General features: G+C 42.3%; 1 protein-coding gene across 1 annotated transcript in view; it reads left to right on the top strand.

The window, feature by feature from the left end:
* Positions 1-22,748, top strand: part of LOC129703283 (protein ZGRF1-like) — a 94,501-nt gene that overhangs the window by 43,216 nt on the left and 28,537 nt on the right. Inside the window, 7 exon segments of the mRNA XM_055645628.1 lie at positions 967-1,166; positions 3,669-3,811; positions 5,346-5,492; positions 10,104-10,218; positions 12,193-12,437; positions 14,854-15,013; positions 19,222-19,299. Coding sequence (XP_055501603.1) covers positions 967-1,166; positions 3,669-3,811; positions 5,346-5,492; positions 10,104-10,218; positions 12,193-12,437; positions 14,854-15,013; positions 19,222-19,299 — 1,088 coding nt within the window.

Below are 22,748 nucleotides of genomic sequence, written 5' to 3'. Positions count from 1 at the left end.
AAAGAAAGTACAGTTGTTGGCATGCCATCTTAGTAACAACATCTATGTGCTGGGCCCAGGGCTGGTCATCCAAGGTGATAATGCCCAAGAATTTGAAGCTGTTAACTCTCCACCACCAACTAAAACTGAGGTCTCCGAAACTTCCCCTTTCTTGAAATCAACAAGTTGTTTCTCAGCTGAAGCTGTAGAAAGATAAAAAAAGATTTTCTTCATTCCCTATCTTCAGGATACAGGTACTGAGACCAATTCCACAAACTGTACCCACGCTGTTGTGGGTCAGCTGATACCGCAACCATTGGCAATTAATCTTGGAGTATTCCTGTTCTTCATATCCCATCTCTGCATTCAGAATTATATTTAACCACTGGGCTGTTGATGAGCCATCATGGTTTAGTTTAGAGAAACAGCTTTGCCCCACCAAATTCATGCTGCCCATCGATCACCCCTTCACACTTGATCTATGTTCTCCCACTTTCTAATCCAGCCACTACAGACGAGGGACATGTCACAGAGATCTGAATAATCTAAAAAGCCGCACGTCTTTGGCACGTGGAAGGAAACCGGAGCACCTGGAGAAAACATACACAGTTACAGGAAAGAACGTGGAAATTCCACACAGACAGCACCCGAGGATAGAACCCGGGTCTCTGGTGCTTTGAGACAGCAGCTCTACCAGCTGCGCCACTGTGCTAACCCTTGTGTTATGTGCCATATTCATTACTTTACTCTAAAAATGCAAAAGATTATTCAAAAGGATGAAAACTGACCTCGGAGAACTCAAATATATTTACATTTTATTGTAAAGTGTAAATAGATTTTAAATGGATTCCCATTTACCCATGACTTACCATCAACATTTCCTTAAATATATAGCATTTTTGTACAATATGTTGCTGAATCATTGTTTGATGTGTCCTATCTTACATTTGAATGTCTTTCTAAAATTTGAATTGCATTTTTTTTTAGGGTCGTTTTTTCTATACCTGTGATGCCTCAAAAAAAGATCAATGTAAATTTTTCAAGTGGTTAGATCATCTGCAGCCGATTGAATTGAATCAGAAAATGGAGCATCAGGCTAAGTTACAACTGGCTGATGCCATGAGTTTGAGTGCCTTTTTTAGAAGCCAGCATGTTCCTCTGTACTGTGAATGTCAACTTCGCATAAGGTGTGCCTTAGTTCTGTTGGTGCTTCGTACCCCTGATACAACAATGACCTATAATGGTTTAAATGTCTGTTAATGCAGTTATGTCAAAACTGGTTGTGTCTAATCTTCTCTTGCAACTGCAGGCAATGTAACACCTGTCTTTTAGTCTGGACAAGGGTCTCCACCTGAAACATCACCCATTCCTTTTTTCCAGAGATGCTGCCTGTCCCGCTGAGTTACTCCAGCTTTTTGTGTCGATCACCTGTCTTTTAACCTCTTCCAAAGATAGATACAAAATGCTGGAGCAACTCAGCGGGTCAGGCGGTATCTCTGGAAAAAAGGAATAGATTACTTTTCTGGTTGGAACCCGTCTTCAGACCGAAAGTAGGGATGGGGGGGGAAATTAACTAGAGGCGAGTAAAAGGCAGAACAAATCCAGGCCGGCAACAGACGACCTCAGGAAAGGTGGAGCCCATAATGGACAATTGTTGGCCGGGGAAGGTGTGATAACAAGAGGGATACATGGATGTGGACAGTGGAACTGATAAGACTATGCAAGGGTAATTGTAAGGGTAAGAAGACCCTAATGGGAGTTATCTACAGGCCCCCAAACAGTAGCCTGGATATAGGGTGCTAGTTGAATCAAGAGTTAAAATTGGCATCTCCCATAGCTGGCTTGACTACACTTCTTCCCACCCTGCTTTTTATCAAAATTCTATTCCCCCCCCCCCCCAATTCCTCCGTCTACGCCGCATCTGCACCCAAGATGAGGTTTTCCATACCAAGGCATCGGAGATGTCCTCATTCTTTAGGGAACGAGGGTTCCCCTCTTCCATTATAGATGAGGCTCTCACCTGGGTCTCCTTGATATCCCGCAGCTCCGCTCCTACTCCCCCCCCCCCCCCCCCCCCCCCCCCCCCCCCCCCCCCCCCAATCGTAACAAGGACAGAGTCCCCCTTGTCCTCGCCTTCCACCACATCAACCGCCGCATACAGCATATAATCCACCAACAATTTTGCCACCTCCAAAGGGATCTCACTACTGGCCACATCTTCCCATGTTCACCCCTTTCTGCTTTCCGTAGAGATTGTTACCTTTGTAACTTCCTGGACAACACTTCCCTTCCCACCCAAGCCACCCCCCCTTCCCCCCCAGGTACCTTTACCTCCCCCACTCAACTCCTTCCAACAACCCAAACAGTCTTTCCAGGTGAGGCAGAGGTTCACTAGCACCTTCTCCAACCTCATCTACTGTATCCGGTGTTCCAGGTGTCAACTTCTCTACATCGGCTAGACCAAGCGCAGGCTCGGAGATAGTTTCACTGAACTCCGCACGGTCTGCATTAACCAAGCTGATCTCCCGGTGGCCCAGCACTTCAACTCCCCCTCCCATTCCCAATCTGATCTTTCCGTCATAGGCTACTTCCATTGTCAAAGTGAGGCCCAACACAAATTGGAGGAACAGCACCTCATATTTCACTTGGGTAGTTTACACCCCAGCAGTATGAACATTGGCTTCTCCAACAGCCCTTGCTTTCTCTATCCATCCCCTCCCCTTCCCAGTTCTCCCACTAGTCTTACGGTCTCCGCCTACATTCTTTCTTTTTCCTGCCCCCTCCCCTGACATCAGTCTGAAGAAGGGTCTCCACCCAAAACGTCGCCAATTCCTTCTCTCCATTGATGCTGCCTCACCCGCTTTTATTATTCCCAAGTTATTCCAGCATTTTGTGTTTACCTCCTTCTTCAGACTGGCTGAAGAAGGGTCTCAATCCGAAACGTCACCTATTCCTTTTCTCCAGAGATGCTGTCTGACCTGCTGCATTACTACAGCTTTTTGTGTCTTATCTTTGATTTAAACCAGCATCGGCAGTTCCTTCCTGACGAGACCAGCATTTCGGGTCGAGACCAACATTTTGTGTCTACCTTCGAATAAAACCTCATCCACTGTCTCAGTAAGGTTGCAGCCTGCTTTATTTGAGATCATTTTCTCCAACTTTATGTAACTTGCTCTTTTTTTTCTGTGCTTATTGGAACTGGCTATTGCTGCCTGTCAGCATTTTTGCTCGTTTTTTTCTTAGCCAGTATACTGTGGCCTGCTGGACATGCCTCAAAACCATGCTACTAACAACACTAAAAGAAGATGAAGCATATAGTGGTTCTAACTGCTATTTTTTCCTGTTATACTTACTTAAGAAAGCTCACCTGATGGGATGTTGCCTTTGTACTTGTTACTACAGCAACCTTTTTGTTACAAAATCCTCTTATTTTCTCTCCTTCCCAGTTCTGAGGAAGGGTCTCAAACATGCAGCATTATTTTTTTCCTCATAGAAAAGATGGCCCTGCTGAGTGCTTTAGGCATTTTTTTTGTTTTCATTTAACAACGTGATGCAGTGCATTGCTGAATTTAACAGTTCTATTTCAAGTAAAATGATATTTTCGCTTATTTTCTTTCATTTTGAAGATGAGTGATATTGGTTGCATTTTAAATATTTAATATACTGATTTTCATTTTGACTGTCGATAGGAAAACATCTGGATATCGAAGAAAAAGATTTTATCGTGGCAAGTGGAATGAATTGATAAATGATGCAAGTTTAGAAAACTGCTGTAAACCTAAATTGTATCTCTGGTTGAGCAGGAAAGAGAACTCGTCAGCCTACAATAAAGGTGCATTTAACCATTTCAATTTTAAGCACTGAAAATTGGAGGTGGACCAAATACTTAGTTTCTGCCAGAATATTAGTTGCTTTTTAAAAGTATTCAGTTAGTTTTACTTGGGAAAATATTTAGCTGTTGCTCATGATATTGTGAAATTTAAAACAATCATATCATGCACAGAAACTCAGCGGGTGCAGCAGCATCTATGGAGCGAAGGAAAAAGGCAACGCTTCGGGCCAAAACCCTTCTTCAGACTGATCGGGGGTGGGGGGGGCGGGGAGAAGAAAGGAAAAAGGAGGAGGAGCTCGAAGGCTGGGGGATGGGAGGAGACAGCAGGAGGGCTGAGGAAAGGGAGGAGACAGCAAGGACTAACAAAATTGGGAGAATTCAATGTTCATGCCCCCAGGGTGCAGACTCCCCAAGCGGAATATGAGGTGCTGTTCCTCCAATTTCCGGTGTTGCTCACTCTGGCCATGGAGGAGACCCAGGACAGAGAGGTCGGATGGGGAATGGGAGGGGGAGTTGAAGTGCTGAGCCACCGGGAGGTCAGGTTGGTTATTGCGGACCGAGCGGAGGTGTTCGGCGAAACGATCGCCCAACCTCCGCTTGGTCTCACCAATATAGATCTGCTGACATCTAGAGCAGCGGATGCAATAGATGAGGTTGGAGGAGATGCAGGTAAACCTCTGTCGCACCTGGAACGACTGCTTGGGTCCTTGAATGGAGTCGAGGGGGGAGGTAAAGGGACAAGTGTTGCATTTCTATATCGGTGAGACCAAGCGGAGGTTGGGCGATCGTTTCGCCGAACACCTCCGCTCGGTCCGCAATAACAAACCTGACCTCCCGGTGGCTCAACACTTCAACTCCCCCTCCCATTCCCCATCCAACCTCTCTGTCCTGGGTCTCCTCCATGGCAGGAACGAGCAACACCGGAAATTCGAGGAACAGCACCTCATATTCCGCTTGGGGAGTCTGCATCCTGGGGGCATGATCATTGAATTCTCCCAATTTTGTTAGTCCTTGCTGTCTCCTCCCATCCCCCAGCCTTCGAGTTCCTCCTCCTTTTTCCTTTCTCCTCCCCGCCCCCCCCCCCCCCCCCCCCCCCCACCCCCGATCAGTCTGAAGAAGGGTTTTGGCCCGAAACGTTGCCTTTTTCCTTCGCTCCATAGATGCTGCTGCACCCACTGAGTTTCTCCAGCTTTTTTGTGTACCTTCGATTTTCCAGCATCTGCTGTTCCTTCTTAAACATATCATACACAGATATGTGTTCAGTTTTGGAAGTAAGATTGGGGCAGTTCCATTTCTTTAATCGGGGCAATTTTGATGCAGGTGCAATTTCAATTTCAAAGCATCAATTCTTGTAACACACCTGTGAAATCATTGATACATTTCGCAATTTGAACTTTTAAGATATAGTTAAAATAAAAGAAAATTGTGTAATTAAATTCATCAGATCTGTCCTGAATAATAAAATAAAAAGTTGTAAATTTGTAACCACCTTGTCTTTGGTTTATAACATCTTTCCAATTTTTTCTTTTGACAGATGATCTCTGGGTTATTTCAAAAACCTTGAAATTTGATCCGATTGACACTTTCATTGCATACAGTGTTTTCTATGGGCCATCATCAACCAGTGAAATAGAACTTCTGCCGGTGAAAGGCTATTCTCCTTCAAACTGGCCTTCAGACAGTAAGGAATTTAATTTGTGTTCCATTTTCTTTCTCTCACAATAGCCTCAACTACTCCCCATCTCCCCAAACTTTTGATGCTTGGTATTATACCATTTTCAATGAGAGTCTTTATGATTGGTGGCAAATCATGTTTTTATTTAAAGATAGCATTTTATTGTGGGATGGAGTTCTTGGTCAAGGTTTCTACTTTGCATTCACGAGGAAGTTAGAACAATGGCTTAGAAATTCAATCATGTCTAGTTTAATGTAGTTTAGTTTATTGGTGGCATCAGAAACAGTTGAAATATGGGCAGGGCTGTCAACTCGATATCCCATAATATAAAATTTTCAAGTGAAACGGGAGGAGTGAAAGGAGAAGATGTACGGCACTGTTAGTCAAAGAATACATTACTTTACCATTGAGGGAGGATATCCTCAAAGATCCGCAAACAAAGCTACCAAAAATGATGTTGTCACTTACTACAAACTTCCTAACAGTCACTAGGAGATTGCGGAGATAATATGCTGGCAAATATCAGAGAAATGCAATAAAAATAGGGTTATTATACTGGGGAGATTTCAATTTGCCAAATATTGGACTTGACTTGGCTTTGTAATTAAAGATAGCTCGAGGGTCTCGGATAAGGTAGTTAGTAGCTCAGGACTGCTCTCTAGTTGCTGGTAAGATGGTTCAGTTGCTTAAACAGTTGGAAAGAAACTGTCCCTGAATCAGGTGGAGTGCATTTTCACACTTTTATACCTCTTGCCTGATTAGAGAGGGTAGAAGAGGGAGTGGCCAGGGTGCATCTCATCCTTGATTATGCTGGTGACCTTGCCGAGGCAGCATGACATGTTAATGGTGTCAGTTGAAGGGAGTTTGATTTGTGTAATGGTCTCGGCTGCATCCACAATTCTCTGCAATTTCCTGTGGTCTTGGATGGACCTGTTCCCAAACCATGCTGTGACACATCGTGATCAAATGCTTAAGAAGGAACTGCAGATGCTGGAAAATCAAAGGTACACAAAAATGCTGGAGAAACTCAGCGGGTGCAGCAGCATCTATGGAGCGAAGAAAATGGGCTACGTTTCGGGCCGAAACCCTTCTTCAGACTGATTAAATGCTTTCCATGGCAAAGTAGGTGAGAGTTGTTGGGGACATGCCGAACTTCCTAAGCCTTCAAATAAAATGAGGTGATGGTGTGCTTTCTTGGCCATTGCTTCAATGTGGTTCCAGGATAAGTTGTGATATTTCCTGCTAGGAATTTGAAGTTTTCAACCATCTCAACTTTGACACCATCAATGCATACCGGAGTATGTGTGCCACTTCCTGAATTTGATCACTATCTCCTTTATTTTGCCAGCATTGAGGGAAATATTGTTATCACAACACCAGGTCACAAGGTCCTCAATCACCTTTCTGTGCTTGCCTCATCATTATTTAATATCCTGTCCACAACGATGGTGCTGTCTTCAAATTTGTAAATTGAATTGGATTTGCACATGGCTGCACAATCGTGGGAGTACAAGAATTAATGAAAGGAGATGAGAATGCATCCTTGCCTAGCATCAGTGTTGAGGATTATCATGTTTAAGAAGGAACTGCAGATGCTGGAAAATCGAAGTTAGATAAAAGTGCTGGAGAAACTCAGCGGGTGCAGCAGCATCTATGGAGCGAAGGAAATAGGCAACGTTTCGGGCCGAAAAGTTACTTATTTCCTTCGCTCCATAGATGCTGCTGCACCCGCTGAGTTTCTCCAGCACTTTTGTCTACCTTGAGGATTATCGTAATGGATGATTTTGCCCCTATCCTAACTGATTGGGGTCTGTTAGTCAGGAATTCGAGACTCCAGTTGCAGAGATGAGTGCTGACTCCAAGTCCCACGAGTTTGGTGATGAGTTTGGATGGGGTAATAGTGTTAAAAGTAGAGCTGTGGTCTATGAATGGGAGTCTGACGTAGGTGTCTCTCTTATCCAAGTGTTCCAGGGATATTTTGATAAAGTGCTGTTTGTCTCAATGTTATAAGATTGGAATGCATTTTGTATGTAGTGCAACATGATTGTACCTGAGAGACTATTACCTGCTCATATTTTATCACTCCACAAACCAGTACATAAATCATGCATTTGAGTTTAATATGATTTCTGTTTCGAACATGGATCAAGTGACTTCTTTCCCTGGAGCTTTGAGCATATCCAGGGACACTGACCAATGTTGTTTAGAAAGGCAGAGAGGGGTTCAGAGATCGAGTTTGTCTTTCCCTATCAACAATATATAAAAGGGAAGGCCGTTTTGAATGGGGTTGTGAGGTTGACATCCTCCTGTGAGTCAAAGTACAGGCTTTGAGACCAGGGTGAGTAGTGACAAAGTAAGATTCATTTTCTCTCTCTTAATGTCTTAGTTGAAGGGAGTAGTCCTAATGGTATGGAGACTAGGGCAGTGCTATGCTCCACCTGCAGGATAAGGGGCATCGGGGACATTTCCACTTTCACTGATGACTACATCCACAGGATGTGTATCCAGCTGCAGTTCCTGGCAGACTGCCTAGAGTAGTTGCAACTGCAGATGGAATTCGAAAGGTTCATTCAAAATGCAGGGAATGAAGTAGACAATGCATTTAATGAGCTGCTCACCCAGTTGCTCCCCAGGTACAAATATAGAGGGGACAGATTACCAGACGATGATGGCCTCCCAGGAGGGAGCAGGGGCAGCAGCCCTGTTTGTGTCATTTGAACATACGGTTCTGGGGGAAGCAAGATTGTGATAATGGTAGGAGATTCAATTCTATCAGATAGACATTTCTGTGGTCACAAAGAAGACTCCAAGTTGTTATGTTGCCTCCATGTTGCTGGGGTCAAGGACGTCTCAGAGCAGCTGCAAGATTCTGAAAAGGGAGGATAAACAGCCAGAGGTTGTGATATATGTAAGCACCAACGACATGGGTGACAGAATGGATGAGGTCTCGCAACTTGAGTTTAGAATGCTAGGTAGCCGTTTAAGGATTGGGACCTCAAAAGTTGCAATCACTGGATCATTTCCGATGCCTCTAGGTTGAGTTTATAAGAATTGAAGGGAAGGTCAGATGAATGCATGGCTGAAAGGATGGTGCTGTGGGACGTGTTTATGTTTGGAACCATTCTGGGAAAGTTGAAATGTGTTGTATCTGAGCCATAGTGGAGCCAATATCATCACTGGGTGCCTTCAAACTCCTCCAGTCGAGCAGCTCCCTATACTTGCAGGCATTCCACCTGCAGGGATCCGAAGGCAAGCAGCAACTCTGGCACTACCTCGTCGTGCCATGGACCCAGATTACCTCCTCCATCAGGCTATCAGCAGAGACCAGATACCACCCCGACTGAAGTCCCGTCACCCCTTTCCTCCTCGTGGAAAACAACTCCTAGCATCCATCCAGCCAACTGAGACAAAAGCACACTGAATAGCCACCAAGTGGTCACAGGAGTGCCAGAAGGCAACCTCCTCTCCATTACACAGCTACATCTCTTCACCAGATAAAAGCTGTCCAGGGTCTGACCTCCCCAGAGGAGCATGAGTGAAGCTCAACAGACTTTGTACTGGAGTTGGGCATTTCAATGCCAGCATGTGGAGATGGGGACTCCGCCAGAGCCCAGCCTGTGAATGTGGAGTAGAACAACAGACAGCCAACCATGTCATCTCTGGGTGCCCTCTCTCCCGCCCACCAAATGGAGCTCATGGCCTGGCTGACATTGACGCAGAGACAACAACCTGGCTGCTCAACACCTGGCTTGGGATCTAACTATTCCTTTGGTTTATGTTTCATTCGCAAGAAGAAGAAGAGAAGAGGATCCTTACACGGGTTGTTTGTTAGTGCTGTCTGGAAAGGTTGGAACTGAGTTAGCAGGGAAGGGACTCAGATTGGTTAATCAGAGAGAGAAGTACAGCAATTGGAGGAAAAAAAAGTTATTAAGTCCCCTGGGCAGAACAAGTGAGGAGGGGACCACAAAAGTAATTCAAAGCTAAATTGCATCTAGTTTAATGCAAGGAGTATAGCGAGTGAAATATCTGCTCAAAGCTTAAATTAACATGGGGGACTATGATATTGGTGACATCGGAGACCTAGTTGAAGGTTGGCCAAGGGTGGCAACGATATCTCATGGTATAGATTTTTCAAGTGAAACAGGAGTAAAAGGAGAAGAGATGGCACCGTTAGTCAAAGAATGCATTACTTTGGTATTGAGGGAGGATATCCTAGAAGATATAATTTTTTTTTTTAATCATTCGTTTCATTCAACAATTTCTTGTGACTCTTCATTAACTGGTTTTTAACCCAGGAGGTGTATTTTTGAACATGGAGCCCGTAAAGTGTTTTTGTTCATGAGGAAGTTAAGTGTACACTTAAAAGATGAGTAGTGCTTGCTGTGTGTCCTGCAAGTACTGCACTTGATCATGATATTAAGTAGCATTGTCCCATTGGGCTATACGTATGACATGGATGTTAGCAATGTTTCATACACCTCTGTTTATTAGCTAGGAAAATTAAACAAAAAACAGTTGTGTTTATAATTTTGTTTGTTCACAAATGAATCAGTGCTCAATTTGTATAAAATCCTTGGTTATTGAGAAGGCAACTAATTCTTTCTCTTGCTTTCCCAGTGATTGTTCATGCCTTATTTGTTGGTAATGTTACCACTGAGCTAACTTGTCTGAGAAATCTGCAGGAACATGTTAACCCAGCATCCCTTCCTCTGATGCCATACTTGCTCAAAATGTAAGCATTCAGCACTGGTACATGAATTATTTATGTTTTTAATTAGTGACTATACATTCCCAAAGTAAATGTCGTATTGCAAACTTTAACAGCATGTGAAATTATGAACAGAATTGTTTTTTGTCAATAGAACAGTCCTTTTAATAAAATTGTGGCAATTACAATCTTACAGCCTGATTGGCGAAGAGTGGACGGTCATTTTAATTGGAGACTAGGACCATCAAGGCCAAGGCATTGGGATAGAATTTCTGCAGGGAATCTCATGATTTGAAATAATTTCCAGTGTTTCTCTAGCATTCTGCTGATACTTTGGTACAAAGTCCATCGCATCCAGTTTCTAGTGACATCTGCGTTTTGAAACCCACTGGATAGCAATCCTGTGCAGGGGTCTTGGCTCCTTCTGCCTCTACATATTAACTAAACTACCTGGGCACTAAACTAAGGCACCTGGAATCATCTGATGCAAATGATGGTTAAGCTTATGTTTGTGACGAGTGGATTCAGGAACGGATTGTAAATTGTGTGTGAAGAACTCGTCATTTCAGCACCTCCACAAACAGACAATCTATGCTTTATGCATGAACTACTGAACAAATTCATAAACTAATGGTGTGATCCCAACCTCCCAAATGACATAATTGCAGTCTTTACATTTTGTACTTGTTGATGACTTGATTGTACTTGTGTATTGTTTGACAACAGTGAATTTTCACTGTATCTCGATGCACATGACTATAATATGCCAATACCAATATATGGTATTTTATTGAAATGTGCACAATATATGGGAAGTTGAGATTTAATTAGTTTCTCTCTCAATTGTTCAAAAGAACACATTCGGCAGTGATAGTGCTGTCTTTGTACTTGAATGGAACAAATCACAATATAGTATTCTTTAAGAAGGAACTGCAGATACTGGAAAATTGAAGGTAGACAAAAGTGCTGGAGAAACTCAGCAGGTACGGCAGCATCTATGGAATGGAATAAGCAATGTTTCGGGCCAAAATCCTTCTTCAGACTGATGTAGAGTGGTGGGGGGGGGGGGGGGAGGGGAGAGAGAGGAGCCAGAGGGCTGAGGGGGAGCTGAGGAGGGGAGGAGACAGTGAGGGCTACCTGAAATTGGAGAAGTCAATGTTCATGCAGCTGGGGTATAAACTGCCCAAGCGAAATATGAGGTGCTGCTCCTCCAATTTCCAGTGGTCCTCACTCTGGCCATGGAGGAGGCCCAGAACAGAAAGGTCGGATTCAGAATGGGAGGGGTAGTTGAAGTGCTGAGCCGCCGGGAGATCAGGTTGGTTATTGCGGACCGAGCGGAGGTGTTGGGCGAAGCAATCGCCAAGCCTACGCTTGGTCTCACCGATGTAGATCAGCTGACATCTAGAGCAGCGGATGAAATAGATGAGATTGGAAGAGGTGCAGGTGAGCCTCAGTCGTACCTGGAACGACTGCTTGGGTCCTTGGATGGAGTCGCGGGGGGAGGTAAAGCGACAAGTGTAGCATTTCTGGTTACTTTTGTTAAGTTGGCATGTTAATGTCAGAATAGTTTACCATTTTTCCTCTTGCTCTATATGGTAGAAAGCATCTTTCAAGAAATGCTGCACACTGCCAATTAATACAATTGTCTATAAAAATGGTGAAATAAAATGTATGCGAATTTGATGTCTAATTTTCAGTTTTGTTGGGAGAAGATACATTGAATATTGTTGGCCGTAAAGGACAACTGCTTTATACCTTATTTTTCCAGTGAAGATTTAGAAAATGTAAAAGCAATATTGCCATTCAATAAATTGTTGAAAAAAAGTTGATTATTGCTCTTCTGTATTTTACTAAATATAAATACAAGTAAAGTAGCAAGTTTCAACATGCATGACCCCAAGTCTCCATAATAAGCCCATTGGAAAAAGTTCCATAATACTTTAAAACAAAAATGTTTAAAGGAAAAAATGTAAATATTTTTTTTTTTTTAATATGTAGGCCTGAAGATGAAGAAGAACAGATAATCAGGTCTGCAAGACAGAAGTTTGTTTCTCCTGCTGTGACAAAGCAAGCTGGGATGACTGGATTGTTGTGTAAAGAAAGGACAATGCAATTGACAATGGAAATGATACAAGCATTTCACTTGAATACAGATCAGGGAGCTGCATTCAAACAAGTAGCTACAATGATAGCAAAAGGAGAACATTCCCAGGATCTCATTCTGCCAGTCACTGTCATACATGGTAAAAATTGGAATTACTCTATTATTTAATCTTCATAATATGTAGATTTATATGATCACTTTGGATTTATTCATCATATTCCAATAGTTCAAAGGGTGGGTCTAGCCAATCAGCTAGAACATCCAATGACTTTAAATTACATTTTGTTAGATGCTTTTACCAAATCGATATGGTGACCCTAGGTGAATAGGTATTGTACAGAATCTACAACTCATCACATTGCCTTCCTTGTGTTCAAGAAGGAATTGCAGATGCTGGAAGATTGAAGGTACACAAAAATGCTGGAGAAACTCAGCGGGTGCAGCAGCATCTATGGAGCGAAGGAAATAGGCGACGTTTTTGGGGCTGAAACGTCGCCTATTTCCTTCGCTCCATAGATGCTGCTGCACCCGCTGAGTTTCTCCAGCATTTTTGTGTACATTGCCTTGTTCATTAAAAAAAAAAAAACGTCAGAAGTTGCTATTACTATGAGATCAGAACTATGCATGCATTTATGCAGGGCATACAGGACTATAGTTAGGTATGTTGCAAAAATTACCTTCAGCGACGTTGCAGTTCTGCCGCTGCCCGTGTGCACGACTTTGGCGCCTTTGAGAGGGGGGCGGGTTTAAAACGCAACTTTCTCTAGGCTGTTGAAATCGATGTTGTTCAACCTACTTAGTTGCTGACGAAAACTCGCTACGAAATTCATTAAAACTTTTTTAATTAAATTGGGTTATTTAATTGATGGAGTAAATTAAAAATCATCCTCTAAAGCCGCGAACCCCGACAACGGGACGGATCTCATGTAGGGGACAACGCAAGGTAGGTTGTTTATTTTTACATTTAAAAAGGGCTTAAGAACCTTTATACAAAATTTTATGTTGCGAGTAGCTGACTTGGGGGCCCATCCGAACCGGCAGTAGCTTTCATGCCGACATGGGGTACAAATTCACCGCAATGGCAGCGTTCTAAACCAGCGCTTTCCACAGAATCCCATTTAATTGCCGATTTAAATGGCCATTAATTTACCGCAATTGAACACTAAATCCCTTCCATTTGGCCTATAAATCAATGTCAATGAGATTTAAAAATCATGTTTTATTGTGAATTCTTGTGTGAATGTTCTTTGGATGCTTAGGCTATTTAAAAATGTTAATCTTTCCTTAAGAAATGGATAGATGCTTAGATCTAGTAATTGAATTTTGGAATTAGCTACAATTGGGTAACTAACTAATTATATGCTTTAATTTCAGGTCATCCAAGTAAGATTGTTTAATACTTGTTTCAGAATGCTTCAATCTAAAATAACTGAAAATTTATTTCACTTCTCTTAATTTTTAATAAAGTTATGGGCTTTAGACTGTCCTCGATCACAGCTTTTGTGTTAAGTCAATGGAAAATCAATAGGGAACAAGATGCTAATTTCTGAGTATGAAAATGGCCATAACCTTTTTAATACTGAAGATATGAAAGTGAATTAGGTGTCAAATTAAACTTCCTTTTATGCTTTATCTGATGGGATAAATTGCAGACTTGATTTTTAAAATCTCAACATTTTGTAACATTGCTACTATAGTGAACAGACCAGTAAATGTATTTACCCTAACCTTCCGGAAGGATCATTGATGAGCAACGTAGAGTCTTAAACAGGAACCATCATTTATAATGGCAAATTATAATAGCAAGAAAATATGGGAAATATTATTTGATGTTGTCAAGTACAGAAAGGTAAATAAATATTGGATAAAAAATACATATTTTTAAAACTCCAAATTTGATTATGTTAACCATGCTAGATTACACTCATAAAAGCCAGTTTGTGGTGCCAGATCTAGTAGTTAAGACATATTGCACCATAAATAAAGTAGTTAAACAGCCAAAAACGTAACTTTTTATTAACTTTATTGAGTTTATGTGTGACTGGTTGATACATTAGAATGGGTAGCTAGAGTGTGAGCTATTATTTCCATGTAATTTAAAGAAGATCCGGGCACCTCGGACAGATATTCCAGATTCTATTGCCCAGTATATCCTTAAGTAATGTACAAGACTCTGTTTTTAAGATACACTAGATAGATGGCAGATAAAAATGCTGGAGAAACTCAGTGGGTGAGGCAGCATCAATGGAGCTAAGGAATAGGTGACGTTTATGGCATTCATTAGATAGATGGCATTCTCTTTGCTGATTTCCTCTAGAACGCAGCACTGCCCTCCAGTGGTCATCCACATGTTTTCAACAATTATAATGTGCATCATTTTATCTTCGTGTGGGGGATATGATGAGTTTTTGTACTGGTGAAAAATATCTTTGACTCTGCTTATGTACCCTTTGGTGAGGTAAAATAATCAGAAATTCTATATTTTTCCATTGGAATTTTGATATTCCAAAACTAGCTTTTTGTTTCATGTATTGTATTACGATTTTCCTTATTAGGTGTCTATGGAGCTGGGAAGAGTTACCTGTTGGCTGTTATGATTTTATTTCTTGTTCAACTTTTCGAAGAAAGCGAAGCAAGTGAAGGTCCCAGACAGGTTGAATGGAAACTTCTTGTCTCTGCCTCTACTAATGTTGCAGTGGACAGAGTCCTGCTTGGGTGAGTCATAGATCAGAATGATGATCAAAATATTGTTGGTTTTGGCAAGTATTGAGGTGGACTTTTCATAATTATTATAGCGCGCACACACACACACACACACACACAATAGCAGTATAAATAGTATTGAACAAGGAGGAGGAATTGTGTAGGAAGGAACAGCAGATGCTGTTTTTTTCCAAAGATAGACACAAAATGCTGAAGTAACAGTGGGTCAGGCTGCATCTTTGGAGAAAAGGAATAAGTTATTTCGGGTCATTACCCTTCTTCAAACGGAGGAGGAGGAATTGTCTGATCTGTCTGTTTTGATTGCAATTCAACAACTCCACCTGCTGAATGGAGAATTTCATTTTTATGGTGGACAAAAATGCTGGAGAAACTCAGTGTGTGAGGCAGCATCTATGGAGCGAAAGAAATAGGCAACGTTTTGGGTCGAAACCCTTCTTCATTTTTATATAAGCTGGATGTCAAATTAGCAATTTTAAGAAATATTACCAGCTCTTAAGTGTTTTCCATCATTGCTCTAGTCATGCAAACCTTCAAGGAGAACTTTCTACTCACATTTGGAAGTATTTGGTCTATACAGAAGCCTTGAAATCATCAAATGTAATCCTGCATCTCTTCAGACTTGCGAAATTTGAAACAGTTTTGTAAAACATGAGACATCTGTCGAACCCTTCTAATAACGCAGAAGAAACCAATTGAGAGCTAAGGTGTCATCAGTTAATCACCTTTTTAAATAACAATGATGTAGGCGTCCGTCAAGTTCTGAATTTAAATTCAGCTGTGTAACTTGAGGTGTTGTCTGGACTGTCAAGCTTCAGAATGGGAACACTGATGTAAAATCAATGTCACAAATTGATTCTATGTCACAATCTATTACACATTGTGATTGAGCGTGTGCTATCGCCTTCATCAGTCTGATCTCTGTAGAGATTTATCCCACAGATGTCAGAATGCTGCACACAACATTTTGGCATATTAAGAGCTCATAGAGCCTAAAAGATGTGTCCCAGCCTAGTTTTTTTTTGAGAATATGAGTTTTATCATCAAGAATACACAAATTGGTGCAGGTAACAGATTATGAATGTGCTGGCCAGCTCCAAATGGCATATATTGCATTCACCTTGGATTCGTTTTTGTGAGTGTGTGTGCTTGCCCGCTCTGGACCCGAAACGTCACCCATTCCTTCTCTCCACACATGCTGCCTGGCCCGCTGAGTTACTGCAGCTATTTTGGGCCCATCTTGAGTAATGAGTTAGTAATATCAACCAACGAATTATTAAACTGTAGTAATAACTCATTTGGTATTCACAGGTAGATGCATAGGTTTTTTGACCTTGAAACTTGCCTTTGAAGACAAGGCAAGAAGGGAATGAGAATTCACATGGTAAATTTGAAAAAATAACTGTAAATAATAATACTAATATTTACTTTCTTACCTATTCCTGCCAAAAAGTTACCAGTAATCACTGATATGCATATATCTACGCTGGTGTGTTGTAAATATGTGTCCTGTGCACATCCTGTGCGAACGCACCCCCCTTTTTCCCCCCTAGAGTAATAATAAAATCGCGCTGCCACCCCCCACCCCGCCGTTCAGGCCCAATCGCGCCGCCCCCCCCCCCCCCGCTCACCGCCCGTCACCCCCCCACCCCCCACCCCCCCCACGCTCAGCCCCGCGGTTCAGGCCCGACTGCACCCCCCCCCCCCCCCCCCCCCCCCCCCCCTCATGCCACCCCCCTTTTCGTACGGGCCTGCTGTGTTGAATCCTTTTGGAAAAATTAAGTTCCTCTGATGAATCGTTTTCTGCCAACCAGTAAAGGCTTAAGTCAAAGAAGCTGCAAAGTAGTATTGTCAAAAATAGCAGTGGGATTTTGATTAGTTGGGCAGGTAGGCTGAGTAATGGTTAATGGAGTTTGCAATGTGCAATAGTTCTTTATTGTCATGTATACGCGGTGAAATTATTTTTGTATAGCTCACAAATGCACGAATCGTCATATTTTGGCACCATTTACAAAAAGTCCACGTGCTCGATGTTCTGGAGCAGCTCCTGATCCAGACAATCCCCAGGCTGCAGCAGAGCCTCCTCTGTTGCCCTCATCCAGCTTAGCCCACGAACCAATGTCCCTCTCCTTGCCCGACCACCTTTGTGTCCCGGGGCGTCTCCTGCAGCCAGCCTGAAGGTGCTTGAGGCAATACTCCGGCCCTCTCCCACGTCTGTCATTATCAGCAATGTCTCCTCGGCTCTTAGGGCCGAGCTCAGTGCGTCTGAGCTTCCACTCCCTGTGCCAGCGGCCTGCCAGGCCCTTCTTCGCAGCGGCCAAGCCAAACCAGCCGGGTCTTCAGTACATTCCGGGAGCCTTCAGATAATACAGATAAGTGCAAGGTTGCATTTTGGGAAGTTTAACTAGGGCAAGACCAACTCAAGGAAGGGCAGGGCTCTGGGAAATGTTGCAGAGCAGAAGGATCTAGGATTGCAGGTAAATAGTTCCATGAAAGTGCCGTCAAAGGTAGATAGAGAGGTCAAGAAGGCTTACAGCACATTGGCCTTCATTAGCCAGAGTACTGAGTAGAGAAAGTGGGAGTTACAGTTGTACAAGATATTAGTGCGGCCACTTTTGGCGTATTGTGTTGAATTTGGTCACCATGTTATAGGAAAGATGTTGTTAAGCTGGAAAGGGTCCAGAGAAGATTTACGAGCATGTCACCAGGACTCAAGGGCCTGAGCTATAGGGAGTGTTTAAGCAGGCTAGGATTTTATTCCTTGGAGCGCAGGAGGGTGAGGGGTAATCTTATAGAGGTGTATAAGATGATGATAGATAGGGTAAACGCACAGTTTTTATGCCCACAGAAGGGAAATTGTGAACAAGAGGACATGGGTTTAAAGTGAGGGAGGAACCTTAGTGGCAACATTTTTTTTACACAAAGGATTGTAGGTATCTGGAACGAACTGTCAGAGGAGTTAGTTCAGCCAGGTACTGTCACAATGTTTAAAAAAACATTTGGACAGGTGCACAAATAGGATAGGTTTATGATATAGGCCAATGCAGGCAGGTGGGACTAGTATAGATGTGGCATGTTGGTTGGTGTGGCGAAGTTGGGCCGAATGGTCTGTTTCCATGTTGTCTGACTATGATTCATGTTCAGATAAGGATGTTTCTATGAACTAGGAAATATTCACTGCTATGTGATTGAGTGATTTAAGACCTCAGTCACTGATATTTAATTTTGGTACCATCTTTGGGGGTCCCTTTCTCTGATTAGCAATGATGAGGTACAAATGAACCTTCACTATTTATTTCCCCCCAACCTGATTTAAAGTACAAGTATGTTCAATTGATATATTCTACAAAATATTAATTTGATCGCGTCAAAACTCAACAGAATGTCTCAACAAGGATAGGCTAGATGCAAATGCAAGACGTCCAATCAATTGAATACATTGTCATAGAATTTCTCAACAATATTATCAATGCTTTGTTATTTCAGAAAAGTAATTATGGATTGTAGCTGAAGTAGGGTAGTCTCTGACTTACAACTACTTCTCCAAATGATTTCTTATGAGGATACATTCATTGGAGTGACCGAGACGGATAGGAAATGAGATAATTTCCAAGTTCATTTCACAGCCTTGTATAATCTGCACTGTAAGAATTCTGAAGAATATTGTGCCTTTTGGAATCGCGCCCAACCATTGAATTGCATATTTTCATCATTGCCTAAGCCGTTCAATCATTTATTTTGCTCATAAACAAATATTGCTCTTGGTTTTCGGTATGGCTTGCATGTAAAATGTAGTTTATTTTAGTCTTTCTTGAGCAAAGAAGAAAACTGTAAGACATAGGAGCAGAATTAGGACATTCGGCCCATTGAGTCTGCTCTGCCATTCAATCATGGTTGATCATTTGTCCTTCCCAATCCCATTTTGCTGTATTCTCCCTGTAACCTTTGATGCCTACTGCAGGTTGGGGAGCATGCACACTTACCTAAATGCATCTACATACAGTATCATTGTTTCATTTTGTTTCACCCTGCAAAGCATGGCAGTTTATGCAGGATGACTGTAAGTAATTACAGGGATATAGTTTTACATCCCCTGGAATGGTAGAGCATTATGATTTTTAAAAATCTATTCAGAAAAATAAACATTATTTCCCAGTTTATTATGCAGTTATTATTTAACTAGCATGGTTTATTTTAATTAGGCTTCTGGAACTAGGATTTGATAAATTTATCAGAGTTGGAAGCATTCGGAAGATTGCCAAACCCATCTTGCCATACAGGTAAGCATAATTTTCATTCTCTATTTTTGTCCATGAAGATGTAGTATGATGAACTCCTTAATACTATTGGTCTACAATAAACTACAATGGCCACAGATTAACATTAATGTTGTCATCTAGTAGGACTGCACACCTGGTTGTACTCTGGCTGAGTTAGTGATGAATAAATATGCTCAATCCTAAATTTCTTCCAACTGTTATACATGATATTGGTCAGGTATTTCCTGGAGTTGTGAATTGCCCATTCTGTGCTTGCAATATTTCTTCAAAACTGTTGGGTCAACCCCATTTCTGAATTTGACTGCATTTTTAGTGAAGAATGGGGAATGGCTGGGATGCTGCTGCTCTGGACCTTTTCACTTTTCTTCATTTAAAGTGTTGCTGTCCAGATTAATATTAAATCCCACTCACTCATCTGGTCCTTCCAGCCCTTGTTGCCTAAAATTGTAGACGATGGATTCTTTTTCATCTTTTTGTTCAAGTCTTTCAACTAACTTGCAACACATTCTAGAATGGTCTTGATAAAGTACATCATATTTTATAACGCTCTCCTCTCCATAAAAAGCCTACTGTAAACAGGTCTTTGTTCCTGTATTATTGATGATTTGAGTGTGAAGTGTAACGTTGAAGGTCTTGTTTTAATGTAAGTTATGAAAATGATCTTTGCTGACACCCAGTGACCAGGCAAACCGGTGAAAACACTGAATGGGCAGAACAGGGGAAAACAGACAGGATACACAAAGCCAGAGATATCATGGTGAATTTTAGCCAGACCTCCATTATATCACTTTTCTTTCATTTTCTAATGGAAGCCGGATGGAAATACCAACTGCAAATATTTGGTCACCACAAGAGACTCTTGGAGATGTTAACTGGAACTGGAAGGGAATAACTGGAAGGGAAGGTGAACCAGAGGTCAGGTCTTGGTTGGTTGCTAGTAAGGTGGCAAAAAGAAAGGAACATCATATAGCAAGGTTAAACATTGGTGTTTGTGGGGATTAGAGGGGCCATCCATAATCACAGCAGCGATGAAATACACTGCGGGTGTGCAGGTTTTCGAGGCATATGGACCTATGGATGTGCTGAAAATAACCTCCTTGTACAGTTTCCTGAAACCTGGAAAGCTGTTGTTGCAACTATAAAATTTGAAACAGACTCCCAGTCTATTGGAGGGGTTTCTAAGAGGTATGATCAGCTTGCATTTGGAAAGCCAAGGACTGATTAAGGATAATCAGCGATGCTTTGCACATGGGAAAATGCGTTTTACCAATTTTTCTGAAGAGGTAGCCAAGAATATTGAGGGCATTGCAGATGATGTTGTCTGCAATTATTTATAAAAAGGACTTTGATAAAGCATTGCATGGTAGGCTGGTCTGGAAGGTTAGATCACGTGGGGTCCAGGTCAAACTAGACAATTGGATAAAAATAATTGGCTTTATAGTAAGAAACAGAAGGTGGTGGTAGAGTTTTTCTTTTCAAAATGGATTCTGTAACAAGTGGTGTACCACAGGAATCGATGCTAGGACCACTGTTGTTTGTTATTTAAATTAATGATTTGGATGTGAATGTAGGTGGCATGATTAGTAAATTTGCAGATGACACAAAGTTTGGTGATATAGTGGACAGCGAAGAGAGGTTATCTATTTTCATAGGAGGATCTTGATCAACAGGGCCAATGGAATGCCAGATGAAGTATACAAACTTAAAGCACATGGTATTGGGGGTTCAGTATTGATGTGGATGGAGAACTGGCTGACAGACAGGAAGCAAAGAGTAGGAGTAAACAGGTCCTTTTCAGAATGGCAAGCAGTGACTAGTGGGGTACCGCAAGGCTCAGTGCTGGGACCCCAGCTATTTACAATATATATTAATGATTTGGACGAGGGAATTGAATGCAACATCTCCAGGTTTGCGGATGACACGAAGCTGGGGGACTTGGATAGGTTGGGTGAGTGGGCAAATGCATGGCAGATACAGTATAATGTGGATAAATGTGACGTTTTCCACTTTGGTGGCAAAAACAGGAAAGTAGACTATTATCTGAATGGTGGCCGATTAGGAAAAGGGGTGATGCAATGAGACCTGGATGTCATGGCACACCAGTCATTGAAAGTAGGCATGCAGGTGCAGCAGGCAGTGAAGAAAGCGAATGGTATGTTAGCATTCATAGCAAAAGGATTTGAGTATAGGAGCAGGGAGGTTCTACTGCAGTTGTACAGGGTCTTGGTGAGACCACACCTGGACTATTGCATACAGTTTTGGTCTCCTAATCTGAGGAAAGACATTCTTGCCATAGAGGGAGTACAGAGAAGATTCACCAGACTGATTCCTGGGATGTCAGGACTTTCATATGAAGAAAGACTGGATAGACTCGGCTTGTACTCGTTAGAATTTGGAAGATTGAGGGGGGATCTTATAGAAACTTACAAAATTCTTAAGGGGTTGGACAGGCTAGATGCAGGAAGATTGTTCCCGATGTTGGGAAAATCCAGAACAAGGGGTCATAGTTTAAGGATAAGGGGGAAATCTTTTAGGACTGAGATGAGAAAAACATTTTTCACACAGAGAGTAGTGAATCTCTGGAATTCTCTGCCACAGAAGGTAGTTGAGGCCAGTTCATTGGCTATATTTAAGAGGGAGTTAGATGTGGCCCTTGTGGCTAAAGGGATCAGGGCGTATGGAGAGAAGGCAGGTACGGGATACTGAGTTCAATGATCAGCCATGATCATATTGAATGGCGGTGCAGGCTCGAAGGGCTGAACGACCTACTCCAGCACCTAATTTCTATGTTTCTAAGTTGAATTCAGATGAATGTGAAGTGTTGCATTTTGGTAGGATGAACCAGGGCAGAATTTGTACAGTAAATGGACACACTAGAGGCAAGAAACAGAGTCCAGAACCAGGGGCCACAGTTGAAGAATAAGGGGTAAGGCATTTAGAACGGAGATGAGGAAACACTTATTCACACAGAGAATTGTGAGTGTGGAATTCTCTGCCTCAGAGGGTGGTGGAGGCCGGTTCTCTGGTTACTTTCAAGAGAGAGCTAGATAGGGCTCTTAAAGATAGCGTAGTCAGGGGATATGGGGAGAAGGCAGGAACGGGGTACTGATTGGGGATGATCAGCCATGATCACATTGAATGGCGGTGCTGGCTCGAAGGGCCGAATGGCCAACTCCTGCACCTATTGTCTATTAACTATAGTCTCAATGGTTGGACCCTGGGAAGTGTTGTAGAACTGAGAGATCTAGGGATGCAGGTATATACATGAAAGTAGCAACACAGGTGTTGAAGGTAGTGAAAAGGGCATTTGACACGCGTGCCTGCATCGGTCAGGGTTTTGGATACTGAAGTTGAGTGGTCATGTTACAACTGTGCAAGTGTTGGTAAGACCACATTTGGAGTACAAAGGGTGGTGGGTGTATGGAACAAGCTGCCAGAAGGGGTAGTTG

Source organism: Leucoraja erinacea, chromosome 1 (assembly GCF_028641065.1).
Source record: "Leucoraja erinacea ecotype New England chromosome 1, Leri_hhj_1, whole genome shotgun sequence".
Lineage (NCBI taxonomy): Eukaryota > Metazoa > Chordata > Chondrichthyes > Rajiformes > Rajidae > Leucoraja > Leucoraja erinaceus.
The sequence above is the reverse complement of the archived record's forward strand: the minus strand, read 5'-3'. Positions and strand labels throughout refer to the sequence as shown.